General features: G+C 38.8%; 2 protein-coding genes across 5 annotated transcripts in view; one reads left to right on the top strand and one right to left on the bottom strand.

Annotated features, from left to right (window-relative positions):
* Positions 1-2,788: 2,788 nt before the first annotated feature.
* On the bottom strand, positions 2,789-12,905 carry LOC308698935 (TATA box-binding protein-associated factor RNA polymerase I subunit A-like). The gene is made up of 10 exons (XM_081379425.1): positions 11,874-12,905; positions 11,289-11,455; positions 10,603-10,716; positions 10,102-10,300; positions 8,011-8,126; positions 7,443-7,601; positions 7,291-7,357; positions 6,442-6,565; positions 4,255-4,409; positions 2,789-4,079 (listed from the first exon to the last, which is right to left on the bottom strand). The coding sequence occupies exons 1-10, from the start codon at positions 11,968-11,970 to the stop codon at positions 3,472-3,474; spliced, it is 1,806 nt and encodes a 601-aa protein (XP_081235551.1). The 5' UTR covers positions 11,971-12,905; the 3' UTR covers positions 2,789-3,471.
* A 985-nt stretch (positions 12,906-13,890) lies between these two features.
* mia3 (MIA SH3 domain ER export factor 3) overlaps positions 13,891-14,631 on the top strand; it is a 30,017-nt gene continuing 29,276 nt past the window's right edge. For all 4 annotated transcript variants that reach the window (XM_081379512.1, XM_081379514.1, XM_081379515.1 and 1 more), the window contains exon 1: positions 13,891-14,190. In XM_081379512.1, the coding sequence (XP_081235638.1) occupies positions 14,067-14,190 (124 nt within the window). In that variant the 5' untranslated portion in view covers positions 13,891-14,066. The remainder of the gene's footprint in view (positions 14,191-14,631) is intronic.

Below are 14,631 nucleotides of genomic sequence, written 5' to 3' on the forward strand. Positions count from 1 at the left end.
CTCTGTATATTAGTTGTCATTTAGTTCCCAGATTTTGACATTCAAAGATGCAGCAAACATAATTTTCATTGGATTTATTGTTTTAATACTTTTGGAGTAATTATCACTCGCACTGAAGGGTTTTTTTTTTGTTTGTTTTGTGAAGATGTCTGTTCACAACTATAATCTGTTAGCCCTGCACGAGGCTTGCGACGAAAGTGATTTGGAAGGCATGGATGTAGCTAGCTCAAAATCTACCAATCCTACGCACACGCCGATTGAAAGCCCGCTCCCAAAAAGGTTGAGATCCGTGGAAGAAGGTGAAACTAGTATGGCTATTCTCAGTGCCTTACAACTGTTAACCAAAAAAGTGGATGAGCAGACCGAGCTGCTGAAAGGTTTTGATAAGCATATTGAAGTTAACAAGGGCTCCATCTCTGAGAACAAGGAAGAAATCTCCGTGCTGCAGAAGAAAGTCGCCGAATTACAGATAGTGAACAGCTCTCTCAAGAAAGCCCACGAGGAACAAGCTCGCTACAAACGAAGATGGAATCTGAGAATGATTGGTCTACAAGAAAAAGACGGAGAGGATGCAAGAGAATTGGTGATTGGGATTTTAACCAGAGTGGTTCTGCTCTCTGTTGATCGGCTACGAGACACGGTGGATGTTGTTCACCGTTTGGGGATCAAGAGAAGTGATGGCACGCCAAGGCCCATCATCATTCAGTTCGGAATGAGAAATGTACGTGATGATGTGTGGAGAAAGTCCAAGGACGCAAGAGTATACAAAGAAATGCATATTCGGTTCAAGGAGGACTTTTCCAAAGAAGACAGGGAAGCTCGGGCAAAGTTATGGCCGTTGGTTCAAGAGGCTCGGAAGAGGGGGACGTGAGCGTTCCTTAAAGAAGGTTACGCATTGATTGATAACCAGCGTGTGGACCCCGAATGACTGATTCAATGCCTTTTAGTCTAAGGTAATGTTTGACTTAACGACAATAGTGCTTTTTTGGTTTGTTGCATCTTCTTTATTGCTGAGAATTTAAAGGGATACTTCAGGATTTAGCATTAAGCTTTGTATTAGTAGAAAACCTGTAGTATTTTCGAATTACCGTGCTTTCCCCCCTCATATCCCCCTGAGAGGAGAGATTTATGTATTTTTTGTCTGGAAAAAATCCTCCGATGACGCAAAAATCGTCATTTTGCGTCATCGGAGGATTTTCTGGCCAGAGGCTAAAGACTACAGCCAGTAGATGGCGTTGTTCCGCATGTTTTCAGCCCGCCCATACAGGGTGGGATCTCACTCACAGAATGTACACAGTATCAGCCGTCTTTCTTTGGAAGCTAAGCTAGCAGGCTCTTGTTCTGTAAAGAAAGTATTAGGGGTTACCCATAGACTGTAAAAAATAGGGGTTACCATCCTCTTTTTCCCGGACTTGCCCGGCGGGCGGGATCATTCAAAATGTCCAGGATTCGGCTTTTGCTTTCTGCAGTCGCCATTCATTGTTTACATGCACACCTTTTGTTTCAGTCTAACTGAATTCATTCCGATCGGTGATTCTGACTGTAGTGTTTACATGAACGCTAAACAAGTGATCGGTTGATGTGCGTTTTACCATTGCTAAGAAAATTCCTGCTCCTCCGTGAGAGATACGAGACCGGTGACGCTCATCGGTAATCTCCGCCGTTCTCCCGCGGCCCTCAGTCTCGTCCTGCTCGCCACAGTAAACATAATGAATGGCGAGTGTAGAATGCAAAAGCCGAATCCCGGACATTTTGGCGATCTCGAAATCCCGGGCAGACTCGTGACGGAGACTCACTAGTAGCCTAGCCTTGTTGTTTTCAACTGCGCTCTCTTACCGGTAGGTGTGGCTTGGGAGTGGCCTCCTAGGGCAGTGAAGCAAGTGCATTCTGGGAGTTGTTGTCTTTCACCCACATAAGCCAAAAATACATTTTCTGGCTTTTCTTAGTCTAGAAAGCTCCAGATTCAAAAATAATTTCACATTTCTTCTACATAAATTACCTATTTTAAATACACATTCATCTTTCCAGAGGTGAAGTATCCCTTTAACATAATGACGGCAGAGCAACTGCGTGAATTCCCTGCAACTTGAAAACAAATATGGCTGCTGCTGCTGGCGAACAGCGGTCTTTCGAATCGGCTTTGGTTAATTTGGAGATTAACTGGTAAATTATTACATTATACAATATTAAAAATGTATAAACTTTTTAATTGGGATTAATCACAGAAAAAAAAATGTAATCGATTGACAGCACTAATTTGTGAATATCACTATGTGTGCAGAGCACGGTGTGCTAACTCATATTCCCCTTATAGGGCCATTAAACAGCATTTCCTCGTCTTCTTACAGACCCTCTACAGGGATCTGTTTCGAGATGAATTACAAAAATATGTGGTCATTTGGGATAATGTGAGATTCTAATGTAACTTTTTTTTTGTTTAAAATGCATCGGGCAATACTGACGGAGTACACCGTTATAATGACAAAATGACTGAACATTTTGACTATCTTGTTTGTGAATAATGACACAAGGAGGACTTGTCATTTTGATGGAACTGAGAAGTTAATTGACATAAATATTTAAATTTGAAAGATGAACTTAAGACTTTGAGTTACTGGCTTTTGCCAGTAATCCATTGTGTGCAAATGTTTGTACAAATTGTTTTTCGAAATGCACTTACTGGTTTGTGTTAGATTTTGCCGTATTTGGCTGAGCAGTGGTTTGGGTGGCTCGCCAATGTATTAGATTTCTCCAACACACAAAATAAGTAAGCTTGACCAGAGTTCTTGTGGGGAGAAGAATTTATTGAAGGTTTGTAGTGTTGCAGTCCTTCAGCAGCGATGTTAGCACGCCGCCCTTCAACAATCTTAACCCAAAGTTCTGCCTGTGAGTCTACATGAAGACAAATGGGCCACAAACAATAGAGAACTGTTAGGGCCTCCCACAGGAGATCGATCTACCCTGCAGTCTACTCTGAGCAATGCTGTTTCTTTGTCATTCACACCATTCAGTTTCTATGGGCCATACATCTGTATGGGCCATTTGGCTCACACCTTTACAGACACAGAGTTGATTACATCTGAGGCACAGTAACAATGTAAATGCATCTGACTTAAAGGACAAGTTCGGTATTTTACACTTAAAGCCCTGTTTTCAGATCGTTTCTGATGAAATAGAGCGGTCAAGATGTGTCCAAATTTCAATCTTAACTGTTCTATTTCATCAGAAACGATCTGAAAACAGGGCTTTAAGTGTAAAATACCGAACTTGTCCTTTAAGTTAACTGAAAATACACAGTCTTTCATTTGCAAATATTAAGAATGACTAGAGAAATGCACCAAAGTGAATGAGAAAAACTGTAATTCAACGTGAAGCTCAACATGAGCAGATTCACAGTATATAAAGGAGTCTTGAGTCATACATGGACAACTGAAACGCTGTCTGGTACAAATCTAGAATTTTACATGTTTATTATAAAATGTATTTAGACTTCTTAGTCTTCTTTTTCATCTTTTTTTCTACATCTTCCTCTTCCGTCTCCAACTTTTCCTTCACCATCTTTTTTTTCTTCATCTTTTTCTTCTCCATCTTTTCCTTCTCCAACCTTTTCTTCTTCTTCTCCATCTTTTTCTTCTCCTTCATCTTTTCCTCCTTCTCCAACCTTTTCTTCTTCTTCTCCATCTTTTTCTTCTCCTTCATCTTTTCCTCCTTCTCCAACCTTTTCTTCTCCTTCTCCATCTTTTTCTTCTCCTTCATCTTTTCCTCCTTCTCCAACCTTTTCTTCTCCTTCTCCATCTTTTTCTTCTCCTTCATCTTTTCCTCCTTCTCCAACCTTTTCTTCTCCTTCTCCATCTTTTTCTTCTCCAACCTTTTCTTCTCCTTCTCCATCTTTTTCTTCTCCAACCTTTTCACTTCTTTCTCCATCATCTTCATCCTTTTCATCATCTCCATCTTCTCCATCCTTTTCTTCTCCTGCTTTCTTTTATTAGACAAACTCTTGCTCCTCCTGAATGGGCATGTATTTGTTTTACTTTCAGCTAATATCTTTAAGCTTGCAACGTATCTTCTGTATTCTAAAACTGTGAACAGAAAACAAAATGTTCAGGAACTAATTAAATGTGTCAGGAATGGTCTGAACACACACTACAGATTCCACACATAAACTGAGACCCAAAGGTTTCTGTTCTGGTTCTACTGAGGACACTGAATGGAAACTTGATCATTTCATCTGGAAAAAGATAATCATGTACTTACAGTGTTCACCTAGAACCTTTAAAACGTTATCCTTGATCAGCAGAAGATTGGCGTTCTCCACCATGTCTATCCTGGCGAAATGGATTCTGAAGTGAATGGAGAACCACAGTGATCGCCTGGCCTCCCATTCCTTCAATACAATCTTCTTGCGCTTTCTAAATGAGTACAAATCAACATCAGAAGAAACATTAGAGAGGATGATGCTTTTCACATGTTCATCTTTCAATATGTTGCAGTTTGAGCACAAAGTTATTCTCTATATCAGTGTCAGTGTTTCTGAACTCCCTGAAACGCCTCCATTGTAGTCTTGAGTTTCTCCTGGGAACGAACACGCCACAATATTCCACATTTAAATAATTCACACCCAGAATAAAGGGGCGGGGCTTGGTTGAGTTAGTTAGTAGTGTGTTATATGATATATATAAATTAGGGCTGTCAATTTAACATGCTCATATAATTAATTACAGGAAAAAAATAATACGTTAAAATTAAAATTTTACGCCCCAACGTAGTTCACCTTACATTTCATACAGCTGATTGACGAACATGAAGCAGAGCAAAAACTCACTGCGTGATGAAGCCTATAGAATACAGTTAGAATGACCCTAAAATACAAGATATTAGAGCAAAAATGCTCCTGTATGAGTTTTCTGGTCTCATATTTCTATCATATGATATAGTTAAACAATATCACACAAATAACGAATGCAAAATCTCACGAGTGCCGTTTTTGTCCCGAATAGCAGGTGCCAATGTTATCTAGATTTTACACAACAGTTCAATAAATTATTATTAAATTATGTATAATATTGTGTCTGTTTTTTCTCAATTTTGACAACAAAAAATGACCTGAAGCCAGAACAAAAGGCTTGTGTTGTGTGTCTCATAGCAACATACAGCGGCGTTTAATGTCGGAATAAATCAGATAAGTTGAGCGAATCAATCGGGTGAACCAATGATTCAATGACTCATTCCAGGGCCGGAGTGGGACTACTTTTCAGCCCGGGAGTTTCAGGCCCAAGACCGGCCCACTTTTTCCACGATGGAATTCCAAATTATCACTTTTTCCAAATTGGATAAATGAAGCAACAGTTCAGCGCTTACTATTGTGTAGTTTGTATTAGTAGCATGGTTCAACAAATAATGTAAAGGTTAAATAATAATTCACTTAGACTTTATAAGAAGCAATTGCGACTATTTCACGCAATTCTGACTTTATATCTTGCAATTCTGACTTTATAACACGCAATCGCGACTTTTATTTCACGCAATTGCAACTTTATTTCACGCAATTCTGAGAAATAAAGTCAGAATTGTGAGATGTAAACTCTCAATTGTGAGAAAAAAAGTTGCAATTATCTTTTAAAATGTTTTATTCTGTGGCGGAAACAAGCTTCCCTACCTCCTGGCCTCTTCCTCCCATCCATCCTCCCTGACTCGTACCGTTACGGTAGGCTATCGGTAGGCGGTGCCGCGGTAGCCTACCTGAGAAAACGTTTTGGAAAAGACGGGCTATGGACCCAACCAACTCTATAGGAGGGGAGGGGTGAACTCCCTCACATGGTACAACCCATGCAGAGGCTGCGCGCTGCGGTGTCAGAATGCAGAACGTGTGTAGCCTAATGTAACTAACGTGACAAATGTGAAAAAAAAAAAAAAATAATAAAAAATCCTCAACCGGCCCAAAAGTGAAGCAGCCCACCGGGAATTCTCCCGATTACCCACCCCGGGGCTGACTCATTCATAAAGAGAACCATTTACTTAATTTATGAATGAATCATCCGTTTGAACGAATCGAATGATTGACTCAATGGCTGCACCCAAAAACTGATAAACGCTGCCTTCGGAGGCTTCACCTCCTGAGATCCCTTCATCTGATCAATTTCTGAAGGCAGCACAGATGAATCCTTCTCTGCCTTTGATATCCCACAAATCTGTGCTTTCCATTCGGTGACAGTTCAGCTAAAGCAATTAAGATTGTGCCTGAAAGTGGCGGTTGGTGGTCAGTTTGTGTGTAAATGTACGCTTTGACCAATATTTTCCACTTTTGATGTCATTTCCAGTGAGAAATTACTATTGTAGTAATTAAATATTCGCTTAGTTACAGACCGTGCTGGGTGAACTCATTACAAGTAAATTTGTACCCGAAACAACTTATTTTTTATAAGTATATTAAGAGCAACTTACTTCCGTTTGAGTAACTTTATAATGTTCAGAAGAATGGACCAAGCCCTCATGTCATTTTTCCAACTGGAAAACTCCAGAAGGTCCATTGAAACGGTGAGAGCTTCTTCTAGATCGCTCATGAGACCTGAAAAGAAGAAGCAGCAGAAACTGATTTAAATCAAAGCTGTTTACTTTATACATTTCAGTTACTGGTGGGTGATGAATCTAACAAATAAACCCAACAGACTTACAGTGGAGGATGAACACGAGCAACCCAGAACATCTTTATAACCACACAGCAAAATGCTAAAAACTAGGGGTGTCCCCGACTATGGATTTTCATAGTCGAATCAGAATCGTCAAGTCTTGCCTATAGTCGACTAATGGTCGAATCATGTATATGGGGGTGGGGCTGGGGGCGGGGCTTTAACATTTCAAAGCCGCGATGTACAGAAAATCACACAAAGATATAGAAGAAAATGTATAAAACATTTTGGATCCAATAAAACTAAGAAATACCATAAATAACTCCAGAAAGGCCACACTGCAGACAGGATTTGCATTTCACATGCAAATCAAATTAAATTACCTGTGCGAGCAGGCTCTAAGTACAGCACAACATCGATGCACCGAAAAAATAAACAATTAATTTACTAAATTAAATTAGAACAGAATATATCTTTCTAATAAATAAAAATACAAAACGAAATAAATCAGAATCAAGACACAAGATGAGCAAATGTGCGCAAAATGTGCAGGGGAACATATATTCAAAACACAAGCCACAAATAGTTAGTTAGGTTAGATCTTCGACTATTCGGGGTCACCCCTACTAAAAACCAATCAGAAATGTCTAGTTTTCATACGTACTGGTGCCCAGCAGGAGAGAGCAGAGGTCCAGCATCAGCTCATGACTCGGGGCAAAAGAACGCAGAACCTGAGCAACAGAAACCAGAATAAATTAATAATTTTAATCAGAAACTTTATAAACTTTATATCTGATTGGCAGAACCATTTCATACCCTTAAAGCACCGATGAGTCTGTCATCTGGAGCATTGTGTCTCTTGAGGAACTGGTACAGGTACACATGAGCATTGGGATTGATTGGGAAATCCTTGTTGTAAGCGTAATTCTCCAGAATCTGCAGAGCGCCGTCCTCATCGTTGTAAAACTCCAGCATCTGCAGCGGATGATACATATAGACAACATTAGACTTGTGCATTATATTCTAAATCTTCTAAATAATATAATAGCTGTGTGTCCAATAGACTGAAATGTAAGCCGTTGAGCACTCACAAAATCTCATTTGTGCATGAATATTAAATTAAAATGACTTATTTCAGTCTGTTTCGCACACAAATACCTCATTTGACCTCAGAAGACTTGGGATATAGTAATTATTTTATAATGCATTTTGACCTTTTTTGAAGCTTATTTGATTGTATAAAGCTGTGTGAAAATTCTTAAAACAAATCTGTTTGTGTGTTCATTACAAGTTTGAGTAAATGATGAAATAATTGTAATTTTGGTCTAAACAAACCCTTTAAACAGAAAATCATCAAATTGCACAAGGTAAGATAGTGTCTCACATTAATGTAACTCAACACAAAAGGGTCCCAGACTCCAGGCTGACTGATGATGTCCTTCAGGGTCACAGAAGCATATCTGAAGTAGCTGTGCATCTCATGGTTACGGCTCGCCTCATCTGATACCAGAAACATGGACAAAAATGCATTGAACTGATTAAAAGTGACAGTGAAGACATTTGTTGTAATGCTGTTCTTTTGAACTTTCTATTCATCAAAAGATCCTGAAAAATAAAAAGGTTTCCACAAAAATATGAAGCAGCACAACCGCTTTAAACAATAATAATCAGAAACGTTTCTTGAGCAGCAAATCCTAGCCCTGTGCTAGCATCTCCTAGCGTACCTTCATAGCATGGTTGTACTCAACGGTGTGTTTTTGCATCAAGTGGTGAAACAAGTTTGTTGTGTTTCCACCTTTAGCGGTAATCTATATCATTAATATTGCGACAGGGCCTGAATTTCATTTTGGAAAATGGGGGGGGAATCCGACTTGACCGACTGTGTTTAGACTAGAGGATACTCTCCAAGACCGAAATTGACACCATTTTCTTATGTTTTTGACTGTTAAAGCGATTTATAATCCACGAAAAATAACTTTTGTTACCCGCGAGCTGTGTGTGAGGCGGCTTTACTCCATGTATGTGTGCAGAGAAAATAGCATCTCTCAGACAGCGCGCAAGTACCGAAGAGTTTAAAATCGCGTGACTGTTTAAACTGGTGAGACTTGAAAAGACGTGCAAATGGTAAACTTTAGTTACTCGTGATGCAATGCTGGCCCGATCGACTCCCGAAATGCGAGTTAATTTCCGCCGCCTGCTGCGCGCTTAACGATTGCATTGTGCAACCCATTTTGAGAGACGCGAGATAGAAGACGCAGCGCCGCTGAATCACTCACGCTGTTTGTGTAATTGCGTCTCGCAGACAGTTTTAAAATGACTGATTTGATTTTGTAATCTGCGTGGATTAATTTACTAATACAACCTGAACCTACATGCTAAAGTGAATCAATGTTTGCGGGAATTTCCCGCATTATAAATGGGAGACCTGCGGGAATGATAAAAAATATGCGCAATACCCGCACCGAAATTCAAGCCCTGTGCGATATGACTATTTTTTTTATCATGTAAAAATGGATACCGATGTAATCGTGGACTGTGTATGGCACACCCCTAGTTTCCCAAAACCATCGTTCCAACGAACATTCACAAAAAGCATCGCAAAAGTTGTGTGTTTGGAACGACAGCATCGACCTGTGGTTAGAAGCAGAGTTTCCTGTTTGCATTTAAGGACTCAAATCCTTATCTTGAGCAAAATAAGCAAGCTGACACTCAGTACATCCTGTGTCTTTTATTAATACATACTAATGTCATTTACATCTTTTAATCTGTAAAGAGATTTAAAGCACCGTTTTTGAAGAGTGCTCATGTACACAAGAACGAGGCTATGATAGGATCCGGAAATAAAGCAAAATAACTGAGAAATAGTCCTCAGATTCCATGTCTGTAATTTATATTAAAACATCTAGCATTAATTCAATCTCAAACAGATTCATTAAAAGAGGTTATAACTCCACTCCTGCGAGACATCATTAAAGGTGCTCTAAGCAATGCTGGGTGAAGTCACTTCTTGTTGATGTTCGAAGTATTGTCAAACAAATCGGAGGCAAATCTTTCTTGTCGGTTATTGGCTGGAACACTGTTATGTTTCGTGGTCCAGGCTGGGCCAGTTTGTTTTTCTTGCCGTTTGTGGAGCCTGGGCTGTCTACAGAGACCGCGTTTCTTTACAGTGTGTTCAGGGGACAGATAGTGAGGAGATGTCTGCTGCATGTGACAAAAACATTTTTGGCCAAAAAAAAAAAATCGCTTAGAGCAACTTTAACCAATGTGGTTGAACGAACAATTTTCGCCGATATGATTTCGAGAAACAGTCGTGACGATCTAGTTGATTTCTTCAACCATGCATCGTACTATGGTAGTTAGGCGGCGAGTTACGTCGTTGTGCGGGAAACTGTGTTCCATCCTTTAATATAGATGTTTGGAAGACCCATTTTACATTGTCAGTTAACTGTTCAACATAACTCAAATATCTTCCTACCGGATCCAGCTGTAGAAGACTTCTTCTCACACCAGTTCAAGTAATCTAGGAAACCGCTGTACGCACGGATGAGTTTTTTGGTGTCACCCTGAGCAATCGAGAAGTTGCCGTATCTCCAGCTCTCTCCGACGGACAGCTGCCGCTTGGCTTCTTCCATCTGCCCGTTCAGTAGGAGATGAAAGCAATGCTCCAAACAGATCTACAACATTCACATGACATACTGATTAAAATGCATGCCTTGAATGCAGTGTAAATGTTGTAAAGGGGAGGTTTGGGCTTCTTAATGTCAAGTCAGCTTTATTTATATAGCGCTTTTAACAATACAGATTGTTTCGAAGCAGCTTTACAGAGATAACAGGAAAATAATGCAACAAAGTCACAGTCCAGCTTAAGTTTAGTGATGTTTCTTTGTTGTAAAAAAGATATTCATTTATATATATAAATATATATAGCCGCTCTGTAGAAAACCGTGATGTCATTGTGATGCGATGCAAAGCATACCGTAGAGAAATTTTTGACTCCATTGTTTTTCAATTGTTCATTTACAGCGTTGAAATCTTCAGCGGTGGCGTTAGGGAGATGACGCAGAATTTCTGTGCCTATTCTCCATGTGATCTGATGAACAGAATTATGCAGTCAGCAGAGAAACACAACATCCGTACAGTAGCAAACACACACACGAGAGCAACAAAAACAAAATAGGAGGATCCCACAGGAAAATACAAATAAGTCATGCCGAAGATGATTTCATGGTTTTATGATAAAAAAATGCATGGCCTGAAAAAGCAAGTACACATCCAAAATACTTGCAAAACAATGTTAATCCTTATACAATGCATGTAATAAATAATACTGAACAAGACCTGGTAACAACCCACTTGTCTTGACTTTGCAAGCACATAATATGGATGGATATTCAATGTCAAATCGTTGTCAAAATACAATCTTTGTTGCATTATATGCCGATGGTGATTTAGTGAATTGATTAAATCTGTTTGTTGCTTATAAGCATCTTTAAGTGACAGGCTACAAATGCAATGACCAGTGTCACAATAGAGATAACGTTAATGCATATGCTATGTTTCTTCAATGCAAGAAAACTGAATTAAACATTTTAATATTGATTTCATAACATGTCTCTAAGCAGCTCATAAGTCGACTTGACAGAGTTTAAAGGGCTGTTGTACCTCAGAAGCTGTGGGATGCACTTTAATGCTATTCCTGGCCTCCAGTGCCTGAATGTAAGAGTTGTAATAAACCGCAGCCTCCTGCCAGTTATGAAGCAGCATCGCATCTCTGATCCGCTTCAGACACTTTCTGTTCGACTTGAGGAAGTAGATCTCTGTGGGAATTCCTAAACATGAAAACAAATGTAGAATTGAAATTACTTTGTTAGGATAAATATGTTTGCATCTCCTTTTCTGTCTAATCATTTCTTATACACCATGTTTGTTACACACTCATAAGACATGCTAGTTATTATCCATTAGGAACAACAATGCATATGGTATAATTGCTCTCCTTTCTTTTCTATATTGACTTGCTCTTCTATTTGTTGGTTTCAGCAACACCCTAGACTTGCTATATAAACTATGGCACAGTAAAGCTGACTTTGAGTGAACTGCACTTCTGTGTTTGAGTCATTCTCGGTCCCCAGATCTGGTGTTGCACTTTGCTCTGCAGTGAAACCTGACTTCGTTTTGATATCCAATTTGATGTAACACTTTACAACATAAACAACAAGTTAATATATGATATCATCGGAACATTACCTTTGTCGTCCGTCCACTCTTGGAGGTTAACGGGCGATTTAAGCAGTTCCCGATGTGTCCATTCATCCTCTAGAAAATCAGCCTCTATATCATCCATGGCTCACTGCTTTACGAAGACTTGCTTTCCTCTTGAGAGAATTACGCAGACTGCGTCAATAAAATCAATTATACATTTTCAACCTAACACATGGACGTGTGAACGAAAACAGTTCCTCATCAAACCAAGCGGTGCGCGTGACCGGCTGACAGCGCCACCTGCCGTACGGGCGGACAATAACACCGAGAACGCGCAGGCTGGTTAATCGATTATTAGATAAGTTGCGCATTCTAAATTACCGGTAACGTTATGTGAAAACAGTTTAGTTTTGCCAAGTAAAATAAAGATTGGTCCTTCCGTCTTAATTGGAGAATATTATTTGTGCCTTGTAGGCTACTGAGTATCTATCGTTAGTTTTGGGTTCCCAGAACGTTGCAACATTTGTTTTTGGTGAGCTAGGAAATTTTTCTTTACGGAAATAGACTAGTTTTTTTCAGGTTTGCAGAAGGTTTTTATTTATTTATTTTTATTTTACATATTCTCCCGCATCCTATGGTATAAGCGGCATTGAAAACGAATGAATGGACGTCAATATGCAGTACTTAACCGTCCTATGAAGGATTAAAGACAATACGGGAATTTAAATATATAATTAACATTAAAAACGAGCCTAGAACATCAAAAAATGAATTACAATTATGTGACTAACTATAGCATAACTAACGTTAACATTATTGTTTCTTACCACTGAATTAGCGGGACGAGCTCTTTTGGTCAGTAAGTTAAACAAAAACTTCTCGGTTAACTTTATGTTCTCTTCAATTATAGGCTATGTGTCACGTCTCTCTGAAATGACACAATTTACTCTCTTATATTAATTATAAGGAATTATTCTATAAAGAAGTCGAGAAACTAATGTCAGTCAGTCAGCAAAACGAAATGACGGTTAATTTTTAAATTACACGAGTGCGCGGATTTCTGTGGAAGACAGAAGTAACTATGCGCGTGCTGGAGATGCGCGTGCAGAACAGGGGCGCGCAGTAAGGAAAGTGACAAACCTATTATATATATTTATCTGTATTTATGATCTATACTCTTCATACTACACTTAAACCTGGCTTAATATCTTAACTTTAAAATGGAATTTATCTGAAAATTATAATGCGTTTTGACTTATCTAATCCAGATTTTAATTAATAAACTGTCTTACTAAGTTTAATAAAAATCCAGGCCTATTTATCTATCTCTGGTTCTGAAGAGGATGGAAAGTCTCTATCTATCTATCTATCTATCTATCTATCTATCTATCTATCTATCTATCTATCTATCTATCTATCTATCTATCTATCTATCTATCTATCTATCTATCTATCTATCTATCTATCTATCTCTCTATTTTTTTATGTATTATTGAGCTGTTAAAAAAGCTGTCATCAAAGAAATCACTTAGTTGTGATGTCTCTTTCCCCACACATTATTTATTATGAAATACCAAATATACTAAAAATAATACTAAATAATAATACTAAATATAGTAAAAGACTAAATAAACATGACAAAGTAAGCTTTTATTGTGCATAACAGCAGGCAGAATGAATGAGACTCCACAGTAAAGACTCCTCTGCATGAAGACATCTATCTATCTATCTATCTATCTATCTATCTATCTATCTATCTATCTATCTATCTATCTATCTATCTATCTATCTATCTATCTATCTATCTATCTATCTATCTATCTATCTATCTATCTATCTATCTATCTATCTATCTGCATTTTTGAGCTATAAAAAGAAGCTGTCATCAAAGAAATCATTGTTTCACACATTGTTTATTAGGAAATATATACGATAAATAATACTAAATAAAATAGTAGTAATAATTAGGCTATACTAATAATAAATAATAATAAATATAGTAAAAGGCAAAATAAACATTATAAAGACAGCTTTTATACAGAACCTCCCCAGTAAAGACTCCTCCGCATGAAGACACACGTGACCAGCGCCCAGGGTCTCTGTTGTTTTGGTGCTGCTATCTCTTTAAGCGCTGTGTGTGTGAAACATGACTCCAGTCTTTTCTCCTCCTCGCTGAACTCAAGCAGCTCAAGCCCGTCTCGGATCTGCTGACGTGTCGGCAGATCAACAGCTGCCAGCATGGCTGCACGAAACACACATTTTTATTATGTTTTTACGCTCGTTCTTTGCGTTTGTTTTCACACAAGCAACGCGGACCGGCGCTTCTCCGACCTGAAGCGATGCGCGGATGAAGAATGTAGCAGTGAGTATCACTATCACACTGTAACTTAGTATTATCAGGATGCTGACCATAAAACTTCAGCGCTGCTGACGTCATAAAGGCCGCATGTAACTTTGTAACATTCTGTAACAGCAAAAAAAATATGGGTTTTATGGTGCATAGAGGGTCTATATAACGAGTGGCGTCCTTGAAGATCCAGTGTGTTGATACCGAGCTCAGTTTAGCCAGTCGAGCTAACAGTAACAACATAAAAAACCTGCGCATGGGATGAATGCTCGATGAGAGCCGGAGTCTGTGTTTTATGCTCTTAATATGATGTGTTCACGTGATGCAACAGTTATTAATGCTAAAAATAAGGCCTGGATTCATATCTCTCGCTGTTTTCATGTAAAACACACCGTCGTTATTTACAAACAACATGATTCGTTGTTTCACGTTTGAAATGAATTAGGTTGAACTGTG

Source organism: Scardinius erythrophthalmus (genome assembly GCF_964197995.2).
Source record: "Scardinius erythrophthalmus genome assembly, chromosome: 11".
Taxonomy (NCBI): Eukaryota; Metazoa; Chordata; class Actinopteri; order Cypriniformes; family Leuciscidae; genus Scardinius; species Scardinius erythrophthalmus.